At 47.4% G+C, this 14,171-nt stretch overlaps 1 protein-coding gene across 3 annotated transcripts in view; it reads right to left on the bottom strand.

Moving 5' to 3' along the window:
- LYPLAL1 (lysophospholipase like 1) overlaps positions 1-11,965 on the bottom strand; it is a 35,637-nt gene extending 23,672 nt beyond the window's left edge. The window contains exons 1-2 of one of the 3 annotated variants that reach the window (XM_075864601.1): positions 11,905-11,965; positions 146-245 (exon numbers count right to left, since the gene is read on the bottom strand). In XM_075864601.1, the coding sequence (XP_075720716.1) occupies positions 146-245; positions 11,905-11,950 (146 nt within the window). In that variant the 5' untranslated portion in view covers positions 11,951-11,965. Of the gene's footprint in view, positions 1-145; positions 246-7,038; positions 7,270-11,904 lie in introns of those variants that run through there. The other 2 variants (XM_075864599.1, XM_075864600.1) reach the window with 2 other exon arrangements.
- Between the last annotated feature and the right edge of the window lie 2,206 nt (positions 11,966-14,171).

The raw sequence follows: 14,171 nt of genomic DNA, 5'->3' as shown, positions 1-14,171 counted from the left end.
AGTGGGCAGAGCATGACACAGGCATTATATTGGTGGTTGTCATGCTCCGCCCCCTGCACTAGGAATAACACAGTGTATTGCATTTGCCTGGAGTGTTCCTTTCAAAAACAAAAAACAGATCAAATCTTTTCAAAGGAAAACTCACCGGGCTGCAGCAGTAGGGAATATGACTTTCATATGGCTAAATGCTAAATCTTTCTTCAAGATCTCCCGTATCCATGATTTTATTCCTGGTCCTGTGTCACCTACAGAGAAAACAGGTTCAGCTATGAATTTATCACTGGAAAGAAAATAAAACCACTATAGACAATAAGGTGATATGTTCTATACTGAATGACGCACTGGATAGCGCCATCTAGTTTAATAAAATTGCATCCTATAGGCAGCAATCGGGACAGGGTGGACATTCTTATGCAGACCTCATCCAGGCATGGACATCTCCTGAAAATTCTCTTTTAAGGGCAGAAGAACCTCGGTTATAGAATAGGTCAAGGTTGGACAAAACCCAAGACCCAAGATGCTAATGTGCTGAAAATTCTGTTCCTAGCGTCTCATTCTACCGGTCTTTTTCTACCGAGGTCTAGGTAGAGGAATGTTCACTCGATCGGCCTACCCCCTTCTCAGACCATCAAACTAAAATAAAAATATATAAAATAAAAACAAAAAAAATACTTATACTCGCATGACCTCTTCTCCCCTCCCCTCAGCGTGCGGCAGCTAATGCAAGGTCCTAAATCAGGGCAGCATCAGGACCTTGTATGAGCCGCCGCACGTTGAGGGGACACGTAGGGGAGAAGAGGAGAGAATATTTTTATGTATTTTTTATTTCTGATGGAGGAAAAGGTAGCGCACGGCCGCAGTCGTTGCGCCACACGGCCGGCGGGACAGATAACGAAGACTGGCGTATGAAACGCCAGTGTTATTAAATCTGCCCCAAATGTCTATGGGACTGACGGAAACAGCCGAGCTGGAACCCGCATCTATCAGACATAAATGTCTATGGGACTGACGGAAACAGCCGAGCTGGAACCCGCATCTATCAGACATAAATGTCTGGGAATAACCCTTTAATGGACTCCCAACATTTTAACTGCTCTGTGCAGGATCCCCGGTAACAACAGCTGTGATCTCGGAGCTCCCGGATGGTAAGGGTATGTTCACACAGAGTGTTTTCGGACGTTTTTCGGGCCGTAAACGCCCGAAAAATCGTAAGCAGAATGCCTCCAAACATCTGCCCATTGATTTCAATGGGAAAACGGCGTTCTGTTCCGACAGAGGGTTTTTCGCTGTGTTTTTTCCGCATAAAAAAAACGGCCGCGAAAAATAAGAAGTGCAGGACACTTCTTGGGACGTTTTTGGAGCCGTTTTTCATTGACTATCGGAAAAAGCTCCAAAAACAGCTGGAAAAAATGCAGCGAAACTCGCGAGTGGCTTAGAACACGTCTGAAAATCAGGAGCGGTTTTCCCTTGAAAATAGCTCCGTATTTTCAGTCGTTTTTGAGTTTGTGTGTGAACATAGCCTAACTTTTGTACGGAATCAGACAGAAAAAACCTCCTTCTACCCCTGTATGAAGTCAGAGGCATACACAGGTACAATAAGGGCCCGTAGACTTGTATGGCCGCCCTGTCAGGGTTTTTACGGTGTTCTAATACAGCCGTATCCTTATTCTAATGGTTCGGCAAGGCAACAGTGGGGAGTTTCAATGCGGTACAACACTACGGGAGCACTGCGAAGGATATCATGTAATTGCTTTTTAAGCAATTGACGTTCATGTGTCCGATTCCCTTCTTAAAGGGTTATTCCCAAGCGTAGCTTGATCTAAATGGGAGACGTCAATCAAGCCTCTCTGCTGTCTTACGCCCAATGCACACGTCCCTGCTCGTAATCACTGTCCGTAATTACGGGCACGGCCGGCCGCGGAGAGTCGTCCCCATTTGCTCCCATTATAAAGTATAAAGCACATATCCTATTTTTTATGGAAGGTTTCTACGGCACGGACACCTTCCCGTAAAGATACAGGAAGGTGTCCGTTGGCTATAGAAATGAATGGGTTCGTAATTACGGCCCGCAAATACGGACGATTTTACGGTCGTGTGCATGGGGCCCTAGCGCGCACACCCGACGCGGTTAGATACTGTAGCATGGGGGGTAAAGGTGGCTTAACTATCGTCTCAACCAGGCCAAGCGCGGCTGAGACGATCCCCCCTCGTATTCCCCACAATTACCAGTTTACACGCATTGTTACAAATAAACTAAACCAAACTCACTCTCCTCGCGGGAACCCCCCCCTACTTATCACGCATGCGCGCGTGCTCTCGATGAGATGGTCGGGACATTATGCGCATGCGACACGGCCATCCATCCTCCCCCAAGGAATGGAGAGGAAATCATTGCGCAAGCGCGGCCACCGCTAAGGGAAATTAGCGGTGGCCGGATCCCAAGGCAACGAGCAATAGACAGAGTCGATGTCATGGAGATGGAGCCCCGATATCTCCAAAACTACAGCTTTTCAGAAAAAAATTAAGGTATTTGCAAAAGTGCATAACTTTTAGTGGATGAGCTTTTTAGGTTTACTTATGAAGATGGGAATACCCCTTTAACTCTGCTACATCGTGTCGGCTTATTCATACTTTTGCCTTTGATTCCTTAATTCCTGATTAATCAAGGGTCAGAAAGTACCAAAAAGATGCCCAAAACCCGTCATGCTCAACAAGAATACAAACCCTTGAAGTTATAAAGAGCCGAGCGCCGGCCGCTGACTCACCCACAGTCCTCTTAATGGCAGGCGAATGACCTCATGCCCATTACTGGCGCCCAGCTCGTTAACATGGGAATTACTGTACATTATGATCTAGTCGTCTGCTCGGGGGACACAGACCACTAACAAGTCTTTTAAAACGCATGACTGAAAATCACCAATGTTCGCTTTGGTTTACAGGGCATCTAACAGTGAGGAACATGACACATGGAAAAACAAGGCCGGCGGGGGGGGGGGATATATATATATATATATATATATATACACACAGTGACCACTGAAATGAGTTATGATCATATAAAACCACAGAATTAACTGCGCTGAGTGTTTATAATGGGGCCACTCTCTAGGGTCAGAGGTTCGACGACTAGTTCAGATATTTCATTGCAAGGGTTGGCTTCATACGCTGACTCAAAGGGATTGTCCAGGATTACAAGAACATGGCTTTCTTCCAAAAACAGCGCCACACCTGTCCACAGGTTGTGTGTGGTATTGCAACTCAGCCCTATTCACTTTAATGGAGCTGAGCTGCAATACCAGACGCAACCTGTAAACAGGTGTGGCGCTGTGTTTGGAACAAAGCTGCCATGTTTCTCTAACCCTGTACAACACCTTGAAACGTTTCAGACAACCTCTTGGAGTCTTGGTGCTCTCTCTCTCTGCCCTTGATTCAGTGCCAAATCTGAAGACCTGAGTAATTTGAGACAGGCTGGTTACTATGGACATGGTGCCGCGCAACCTCATTGAAAAGCCTGTGGTTGTTAGGTAGCGTATCCCTAGCAACCAGGCTGTCAGCTGAGTCTCAAACTGGACAGCAAAGAATCCATGCAGTGACCACCTCATGCCATGGTATTATATTTGGCTGTGCCCACTACTAAAAAATGCAAGTAGTGAATTAAAGAAATTGGAAGGGGTGTTTTTTGGGTACTAACTGCAAAAATAGGCATCCAGATTCAGGGGTACACCGGCCAAAGAAGATGCAGTGAGGGGATTCTCTCACCTCTACTGTGTCAATGACCCTTAGGCTATGTTCACACTGAGTTTTTTGACGATGAAACCGCGCCGCAAAACTCGTCAAAAACGGGCCGAAAATGCCTCCCATTGATTTCAATGGGAGGCGGAGGCGTCTTTTTCCCGCGAGCGGTAAAACCGGCTCGTGGGAGAAAGAAGGGACATGCCCTATCTTCGGGCGTTTCCGCCTCTGACCACCCATTGACATCAATGGGAGGCAGAGAAAGCGTATTTTGCGGCGTTTTATGCCCGCGGCGCTCAATGTCTGCGGGCGAAAATCGGCGTGCAGGGAGAGGAAAACCTGCCTCAAACTTCCAAACGGAATTTTGAGGCAGAAATTATGCCTGCAAAAAAACGCTGTGTGAACATAGCCTTAAAGAGGCTCTGTCACCAGATTTTGCAACCCCTATCTCCTATTGCAGCAGATCGGCGCTGCAATGTAGATAAGAGTAACGTTATTTTTTTTTTAAAACGAGCATTTTTGGCCAAGTTAGGATCATTTTTATATTTATGCAAATTAGGCTTGCAAAAGTACAACTGGGCGTGTTTAAAGTTAAAGTCCAAGTGGGCGTGTGTTATGTGCGTACATCGGGGCGTTTTTACTTCTTTTACTAGCTGGGCGCTCTGACGAATCAGCATCATCCACTTCTCTTCAGAACGCCCAGCTTCTGGCAGTGCAGACACAGCGTGTTCTCGAGAGATCACGCTGTGACGTCACTTCCTGCCCCAGGTCCTGCATCGTGTCAGACGAGCGAGGACACCGGCACCAGAGGCTACAGTTGATTCTGCAGCAGCATTGGCGTTTGCAGGTAAATCGATGTAACTACTTACCTGCTAACGCTGATGCTGCTGCAGAATCAACTGTAGCCTCTGGTGCCGATGTGGCCGACACGATGCAGGACCTGGGGCAGGAAGTGAGTGACGTCACAGCGTGATCTCTCGAGAACACGCTGTGTCTGCACTGCCAGAAGCTGGGCGTTCTGAAGAGAAGTGGATGATACTTCTATACACAACGCCCAGCTAGTAAAAGAAGTAAAAACGCCCCGATGTACGCACACAATACACGCCCAGTTGTACTTTAGAAAGGCTCATTTGCATAAATATAAAAATTGTCCTAACTTGGCCAAAAATGCTCGTTTTAAAAAAACGTTACTCTTATCTACATTGCAGCACCGATCTGCTGCAATAGCAGATAGGGGTTGCAAAATCTGGTGACAGAGCCTCTTTAAAGAGGCTCTGTCACCAGATTTTGCAGCCCCTATCTGCTATTGCAGCAGATAGGCGCTGCAATGTAGATTACAGTAACGTTTTTATTTTTAAAAAACTAGCATTTTTGGCCAAGTTATGACCATTTTCGTATTTATGCAAATAAGGCTTGCAAAAGTCCAAGTGGGCGTGTATTATCGGGGCGTTTTTACTACTTTTACTAGCTGGGCGTTCTGATGAGAAGTATCATCCACTTCTCTTCAGAACGCCCAGCTTCTGGCAGATCACGCTGTGACGTCACTCACAGGTCCTGCATCGTGTCAGACGAGCGAGGACACATCGGCACCAGAGGCTACAGATGATTCTGCAGCAGCATCGGCGTTTGCAGGTAAGTCGATGTAGCTACTTACCTGCAAACGCTGATGCTGCTGCAGAATCAACTGTAGTCTCTGGTGCCGATGTGGCCGACACGATGCAGGACCTGTGAGTGACGTCACAGCGTGATCTCTCGAGAACACGCTGTGTCTGCACTGCCAGAAGCTGGGTGTTGTGTAGAGAAGTGGATGATACTTCTCTTCAGAACGCCCAGCTAGAAAAAGTAGTAAACACGCCCCGATGTACGCACATAATACACGCCCAGTTGGACTTTTACTTTTCAACACGCCCAGTTGTACTTTTGCAAGCCTCATTTGCATAAATATGAAAATGGTCATAACTTGGCCAAAAATGCTCGTTTTTTAAAAATAAAAACGTTACTGTAATCTACATTGCAGCGCCGATCTGCTGCAATAGCAGATAGGGGTTGCAAAATCTGGTGACAGAGCCTCTTTAAGGCTATGTTCACACAGGGCGGATATGTTGCATAAAAGTACACAGCGTATCCGCCCTGGACGCCACAGGGACTTCAGACAAAAAAACCGCACCAAATTGTGGTGCAATTTTTTGTCCGGAATGTCCACTGCGGAAAACTGCACGTAAAAAAAAGTCTATACTCACCCGTAATCCTGGCGACACGTCCCTCTGATGTCCTGCAGCCCGGCCTCCTGGGGTGATGTGATTGGCTGCAGCGGTCACGTGTCCCTGGAGGCCGGGCTGGACACAGAGAGAACTAGGTAAGAACAGACCCTTCTTTAAGGTTGCGATTTTTGCAGCTTTTTTGCCGCAAAAATTGCAACATCTGCTAATTGTTGCAGATTTTACCTCCCCATTGAAATCCATAGAAACCCACAAAAGAAATCCAGCGATTCCGCAGCATGAATTGAGATGCTGCGGGTTAAAAAAAAACAAAAAACGCACCGCCGGTCAATTTATGAACATTTTTTCGGAGAATTTTTTACGCAGCGTGAGGATGAGAGGCTGCCGATAAAGATAAGGCCCCGCGCCCACGACCGTATATTCATCCGTCCGTAAATACTTTCCATAAATACGCATCAGTCGTCGTGCGCAACTTACAGAAGTAGTAAAGCCGTATATATGGATCCTCAAAAAGAAAACCGCAAACGATGTGCAACATCTGCAAACATGGCGTCGCCTAGCAACGCTTCCATAATTATTTATGGCTACGGGTTCACAGCTGTAGTCGTCCGTAATTACAGAAGCGCCCATAGACTTGTATGGGGAGTCCGTGCCGTAATTAGGGACATGTTCTATATTTTATGGATAATTTCTGCGGAAAAGTTATGGGGGCACTGCACCTAGCACCACTATGGGGACTGTGTTGCTAGCATCATTATGCAGGCACTGCTATGGCTCGGCTCTGAATGGCGCTGCTATGGGTATTCTATATGACTGGCACTGCTATGGGTATTCTGCTGTGGGCTCTGTTGCTACCGTAGAAATATTATGGGGGTACTGTGACTGGCGCTGCTGTGGGGACTGGAAATACATCATGGGGGTGTGGTCAGATTATTTCAGGGAGGGGTTTATGTGTATCTATTAAAACGTTTCACCTCACAGTAGTTTACGCCCCTCCCCCAGTCAACCTCACGCACCATACACGACAGTATATAACACTACATATAAAGAGAATGAATGGAAGCAGCTGCTGTAGAACTACAAGTACCAGCGGTACCGCACAGCAGCACACGAGGGACAGCACCTGATCCGTGCAGGAAGATGACGGAGGCCGAGTGCTTCCCTGCAGGAGACACCACACACCGGGATAAGGAGCAGGACGCCGCCATGACACACACGTGACTGCCGGGCTCCCCTCACATGCGCACTATATAGCGTTATTTATCAGTGACTAGACAGCGGTATATATATGAGAGACGAGCCGTGCTGCTGCTGCTGCTGCTGCTGCTGCTGCTGCTGCTGCTGCGGGGTGTGACCTGCGTCATCAGCTGTACTGTCATATCCTGCAGAGATTATGTAAGCCCCGCCCTCACAGCTAACCACGCCCCATTAACAGTGCAAGGTGCCCCTATAAACAGTGCAAGGTGCCCCTATAAACTGCAAGGTGCCCCTATAAACAGTGCAAGGTGCCCCTATAAACTGCAAGAGTGCCCCCATAAATAGTGCAAGGTGCCCCTATAAACAGTGCAAGGTGCCCCTATAAACAGTGCAAGAGTGCCCCCATAAACAGTGCAAGGTGCCCCTATAAACAGTGCAAGGTGCCCCTATAAACAGTGCAAGAGTGCCTCCATAAACAGTGTAAGGTGCCCCAATAAACATATCAAGGTGCCCCTATAAACAGTGCAAGGTGCCCCTATAAACAGTGCAAGGTGCACTGTTTATTGGGGCACCTTGCACTATTTATGGGGGCACTCTTGCACTGTTTATAGGGGCACCTTGCACTGTTTATAGGGGCACCTTGCACTGTTTATAGGGGCACCTTGCACTGTTTATGGGGGCACTCTTGCACTGTTTATAGGGGCACCTTGCACTATTTATAGGGGCACCTTGCACTGTTTATGGGGGCACTTGCAGTTTATAGGGGCACCTTGCACTGTTTATGGGGGTACCTTGCGCTGTTTATGGGGGCGCTCTTGCCGTTTATATTGGCACCTTACACTGTTTATAGGGGCACCTTGCACTGTTTATGGGGGCACCTTGCCCTGTTTATGGGGGCACTCTTGCACTGTTAATAGGGGTACCTTGCACTGTTTATAGGGGCACCTTGCACTGTTTATAGGGGCACTCTTGCAGTTTACAGGGGCACCTTGCACTATTTATGGGGGCACTCTTGCACTGTTTATGGGGGCACCTTACACTGTTTATAGGGGCACCTTGTACTGTTTATGGGGGCACTCTTGCAATGTTTATAGGGGCACCTTGCACTGTTTATGGGGGCACTCTTGCACTGTTTATAGGGGCACCTTGCACTGTTTATGGGGGCACTCTTGCACTGTTTATAGGGGAACCTTCTACTGTTTATGGGGACACTCTTGAAGTGTATGGGGGCACTCTTGCAGTTTATGGGGCCACTCTTGAACAGTTTATGGGGGCACTCTTGCAGTTTATGGGGCCACTCTTGTACAGTTTATGGGGGCACTCATGCAGTGTGGTTATGTGGACACTCTTGCACTGTTAATGGGGCGTGGTTAGTTGTGAGGGCGGGGCTTACATAATCTCTCCAGGATATGACAGTACAGCTGATGACGCAGGTCACACCCCGCAGCAGCAGCAGCAGCACGGCTCGTCTCTCATATATATACCGCTGTCTAGTCACTGATAAATAACGCTATATAGTGCGCATGTGAGGGGAGCCCGGCAGTCACGTGTGTGTCATGGCGGCGTCCTGCTCCTTGCACTGTTTATAGGGGCACCTTGCACTGTTTATAGGGGCACCTAGAAGAGTGCCTCCATAAACAGTGCAAGGTGCCCCTATAAACTGCAAGAGTGCCCCCATAAACAGTGCAAGGTGCCCCTATAAACAGTGCAAGGTGCCCCTATAAACAGTGCAGGAGTGCCCCCATAAACAGTGCAAGGTGCCCCTATAAACAGTGCAAGAGTGCAAGGTGCACTGTTTATTGGGGCACCTTGCACTATTTATGGGGGCACTCTTGCACTGTTTATAGGGGCACCTTGCACTGTTTATAGGGGCACCTTGCACTGTTTATAGGGGCACCTTGCACTGTTTATGGGGGCACTCTTGCACTGTTTATAGGGGCACCTTGCACTATTTATAGGGGCACCTTGCACTGTTTATGGGGGCACTTGCAGTTTATAGGGGCACCTTGCACTGTTTATGGGGGTACCTTGCGCTGTTTATGGGGGCGCTCTTGCCGTTTATATTGGCACCTTACACTGTTTATAGGGGCACCTTGCACTGTTTATGGGGGCACCTTGCCCTGTTTATGGGGGCACTCTTGCACTGTTAATAGGGGTACCTTGCACTGTTTATAGGGGCACCTTGCACTGTTTATAGGGGCACTCTTGCAGTTTACAGGGGCACCTTGCACTATTTATGGGGGCACTCTTGCACTGTTTATGGGGGCACCTTACACTGTTTATAGGGGCACCTTGTACTGTTTATGGGGGCACTCTTGCAATGTTTATAGGGGCACCTTGCACTGTTTATGGGGGCACTCTTGCACTGTTTATAGGGGCACCTTGCACTGTTTATGGGGGCACTCTTGCACTGTTTATAGGGGAACCTTCTACTGTTTATGGGGACACTCTTGAAGTGTATGGGGGCACTCTTGCAGTTTATGGGGCCACTCTTGAACAGTTTATGGGGGCACTCTTGCAGTTTATGGGGCCACTCTTGTACAGTTTATGGGGGCACTCATGCAGTGTGGTTATGTGGACACTCTTGCACTGTTAATGGGGCGTGGTTAGTTGTGAGGGCGGGGCTTACATAATCTCTCCAGGATATGACAGTACAGCTGATGACGCAGGTCACACCCCGCAGCAGCAGCAGCAGCACGGCTCGTCTCTCATATATATACCGCTGTCTAGTCACTGATAAATAACGCTATATAGTGCGCATGTGAGGGGAGCCCGGCAGTCACGTGTGTGTCATGGCGGCGTCCTGCTCCTTGCACTGTTTATAGGGGCACCTTGCACTGTTTATAGGGGCACCTAGAAGAGTGCCTCCATAAACAGTGCAAGGTGCCCCTATAAACTGCAAGAGTGCCCCCATAAACAGTGCAAGGTGCCCCTATAAACAGTGCAAGGTGCCCCTATAAACAGTGCAGGAGTGCCCCCATAAACAGTGCAAGGTGCCCCTATAAACAGTGCAAGAGTGCCCCTATAAACAGTACAAGGTGCCCCTATAAACAGTGCAAGAGTGCCCCTATAAACAGTGCAAGTGTGCCCCTATAAACAGTGCAAGAGTGCCCCTATAAACAGTACAAGAGTGCCCCTATAAACAGTACAAGGTGCCCCTATAAACAGTGCAATGTGCCCCTATAAACAGTGCAAGAGTGCCCCTATAAACAGTACAAGGTGCCCCTATAAACAGTGCAATGTGCCCCTATAAACAGTGCAAGAGTGCCCCTATAAACAGTGCAAGAGGGCCCCTATAAACAGTGCAAGAGTGCCCCTATAAACAGTACAAGGTGCCCCTATAAACAGTGCAAGGTGCCCCCATAAACAGTGCAAGAGTGCCCCCATAAACAGTGCAAGGTGCCCCTATAAACAGTGCAAGAGTGCCCCTATAAACAGTACAAGGTGCCCCTATAAACAGTGCAAGAGTGCCCCTATAAACAGTGCAAGTGTGCCCCTATAAACAGTGCAAGAGTGCCCCTATAAACAGTACAAGAGTGCCCCTATAAACAGTACAAGGTGCCCCTATAAACAGTGCAATGTGCCCCTATAAACAGTGCAAGAGGGCCCCTATAAACAGTGCAAGAGTGCCCCTATAAACAGTACAAGGTGCCCCTATAAACAGTGCAATGTGCCCCTATAAACAGTGCAAGAGTGCCCCTATAAACAGTGCAAGAGTGCCCCTATAAACAGTGCAAGAGGGCCCCTATAAACAGTGCAAGAGTGCCCCTATAAACAGTACAAGGTGCCCCTATAAACAGTGCAAGGTGCCCCCATAAACAGTGCAAGAGTGCCCCCATAAACAGTGCAATGTGCCCCTATAAACAGTGCAAGGTACCCCCATAAACAGTTTATGGACCTTTATGAGACCCTTTAGTTTGCGGGGAACATTTTAAAGGGATTTTCTTACTTTCTGTAGAACCGCAGTATAAGGGCTTATTCAGACGAACGGGATATACGTCTGAAAATCACGCGCACCACACGGAAGCACTTCCGTGGGACGAGCGTGATTCGCGCAACAGCTGTAAAACTATGAATGTAAACAGAAAAGCACCACGTGCTTTTCTGTTTACAAACATCCATACGGAGTGTCAAAATGATGGCGGCTGCGTGATTTTCGCATCATACGGGGCTGACACACGCAGCTGTTAAGTGCCTTTTGCGCACGCAAAACACAGCGTTTTTTGCGTGCGCAAAACACACACGCTCGTGTGAATCCCCCCTAAGATGCATTATGGCCAAAAATATAGAAGAAAACCCTTCACCTCTCTGATCCCGCAGCGCCTCACATCGATGGTGTCCAGTCTGTACATGACGTTCCCAGCCGGGATTATCAGGGGGTGATCCACATGAGGGCACATTACACGGAGCCCGAAGACATCAATGAACCTTTTCTGTCCTACATGTCCCGCTGATTTATATGGAGGCGCACGGAGGTTTCTTTGGTGGCTTCTTTACGGGGGAACTGCGGTTGGCGTGTAATGAGGGAACTTTTGGCGGTCCCTGGTATAAGGGATGTTGTGGCTGGTTTTGTTATGGGGGCTCTATCAGGGACGTGCACTGATTGCCGGGTGTACTCATTTATCCAGTCAGTGCGTGCTCCTTATATATATATACACACACAGATAAGTTTCCATAGTTACAGAATATCCCAAAAATCTGACTCTAACATTAAGGCCGGGTTTCCAACGGGACGAATACGCAGCGTAAAAATCACCTGACCTAGAACCCGCAGTACATTCCGTCCGAAAACCGCACCGCATTGTGGTGCATTATTAGGACGGAATTTCTGCTGCGAAAAGCAGCGGTAAAAGCCGCTCATAAAAACGTAGGTCGTTGTTGTGGCAACGCGTCCCTCCATCACAGTCCGGTCTGGCCTCCCTGGATGTGCTGTGATTGGCTGCAGCGGCGGTCACATGGGATGTAACTTCATCCCAGGAGGCCGGCCTCCTGGTATTACGTATCACCTCATGTGGCTACCGCTGCAGCCTGTGATTGGCTTCAGCGGTCACATGAGATGTAACGTCATCCCAGGAGGCCGGACTGCAGGAAGGAGGAGGACGTTCTGGGCAAGTATGATTTTTTTTTATTTTCCGTAGTTGTGATTTCTGCGGCGTAATCGCTGCAAATAGGCCGCAAAATTTGCAACACTTGGCTTTCTGTTGCTGGTTTTGCATCCCCATTGAACTCAATAGGGAAAACCCGCATCGGAAAATCAAGAAAAAAGCAGCATAAATTGACATGCTGCGAAATTAAATTCCGCACTGCATGTCAATTTATTATTTTTTACGCTGCGTTTTTTTCCACAGCGTGGGCATGAGATTTTCTGAATCTCATCCACTTTGCTGCTACTGTAAATGCGGCGAAATTTCCACACAGAATTCCATAGCATTTATTCTACGTGGGAACCCGGCCTGAAGGGGTTATGTGGGGACCAAAACTCTCTAAAACCAACTCTCTAATATACAATCCGGTCCCCCGTGACGCTGATTCTGAGATTTTCATAGATATAGCGCTGGTGGGGGATCGGAAGTCTAGTTGCACAGTCTTCTTTGATGACGATACGACACTTCGTCATGTGACCGGCCCCGCTGTACACCATGTACTCGCTGTACTACTGCTTGTACATAGAGTACTGAGGGGCCGGTCACATAACGAAGAGTCGCATCGTCATCAAAGAAGGCTGTGCAAATAGACTTCCGGTCCCCCGCCAGCGCTATAAAAATCATTAGGAATCTGGTTGTCAAGGGAAACAACATTCATTACTTTTTATAAATGTTCTCCATTGTGTTTAACATGTACAGTAAAGTTCCTAAAAGTCGGCCAATTACGGGACCTGATTTCTGCCGATTCTCAGAAGTTGTGGATTAACCTTAGGATCAAATAAAAGTGTAGAAAATGTACTTTTAATCCGTTTTCAACAATATTATTTTTATTATAAACGTATGTTTTTTACAGTTTTTTTTTCCCAATATATTTTTATATAAAACAAGCTGCTGCTTTTCTTACTGTTAATATCCACCGTCACAGTACATAGGTTGACATTCTGTGTTTCGTGAAGTCACTTTTCAGCTTTGCTGTGTAGACTGGGACAGAATCAGCAGTATGTGAGGGATTTAATAACAGCTCTATTGTATTGCTGGAGGTTTACATAAGGCCGGATAGTAAAGGCCCTTTTGCACGGGCCAATGATTGGGCAAACGAGCATTCACAGAACGCTCGTTCCGGAGCACGGCCTTGTGTAAACAGGGCAACGATCAGCCGATGAACGAGCAAACATTCGTTCATCGGCTGATTGTAAATATTATCGTTGTCGGCAGCACATCTCCGACTGCCGTTCTGCCGACATGATTGAAATGTATGGGGACGAGCGATCATAGTAACGAGCGCTCGTCCCCATACATAGCTCCTTCTGAAAGGAGCAAATGAGCGCCGATCACCGAGCTGTCTCATTGATCAGCACTCGTTGTTTTAGGTCGAAATTGGCCGGTGTAAAAGGACCCTAACACTATAAACACAGATAAGGCTTTTGTATGCAGCTCCTCTGCCACTTTCTGGTCTTTGGGGGAGGGGCTGTACTCTATCACTTTGTGGAAGCTATAAAAGTGTATTGACATTTCACTGTCCATTAACTCTCATTCATTGAAGCAGCCATAAAGCACACACACCCTGCTGCCCTATCTATACCAGGGGTCTCAAACTCGGCCGGGTAAGTGGGCCACATATAGAAAAAATGGGAAGTGGACGGGCCGCATTACTTTCAAATTTGATACAATACAAAATTATTGTTAATCAATTAGTTATTTGATCTACTATAACACTACATTACTATAATAATAATAATAATAATAATAATAATAATACTACATTACTATAATAATACCACTAGGTTTAAAATTTGAGATATTTCTCCACGTTCTTATTTCAACAATCCAGTTTTCCAGTTTAAGTGTCGCTAAATGCAGTCCGGAGGCTCAGTTAGCA

This window comes from Rhinoderma darwinii, chromosome 4, assembly GCF_050947455.1.
Source record: "Rhinoderma darwinii isolate aRhiDar2 chromosome 4, aRhiDar2.hap1, whole genome shotgun sequence".
NCBI classification, from domain to species: Eukaryota; Metazoa; Chordata; class Amphibia; order Anura; family Rhinodermatidae; genus Rhinoderma; species Rhinoderma darwinii.
This window is presented reverse-complemented; position numbering and strand designations above follow the sequence as displayed.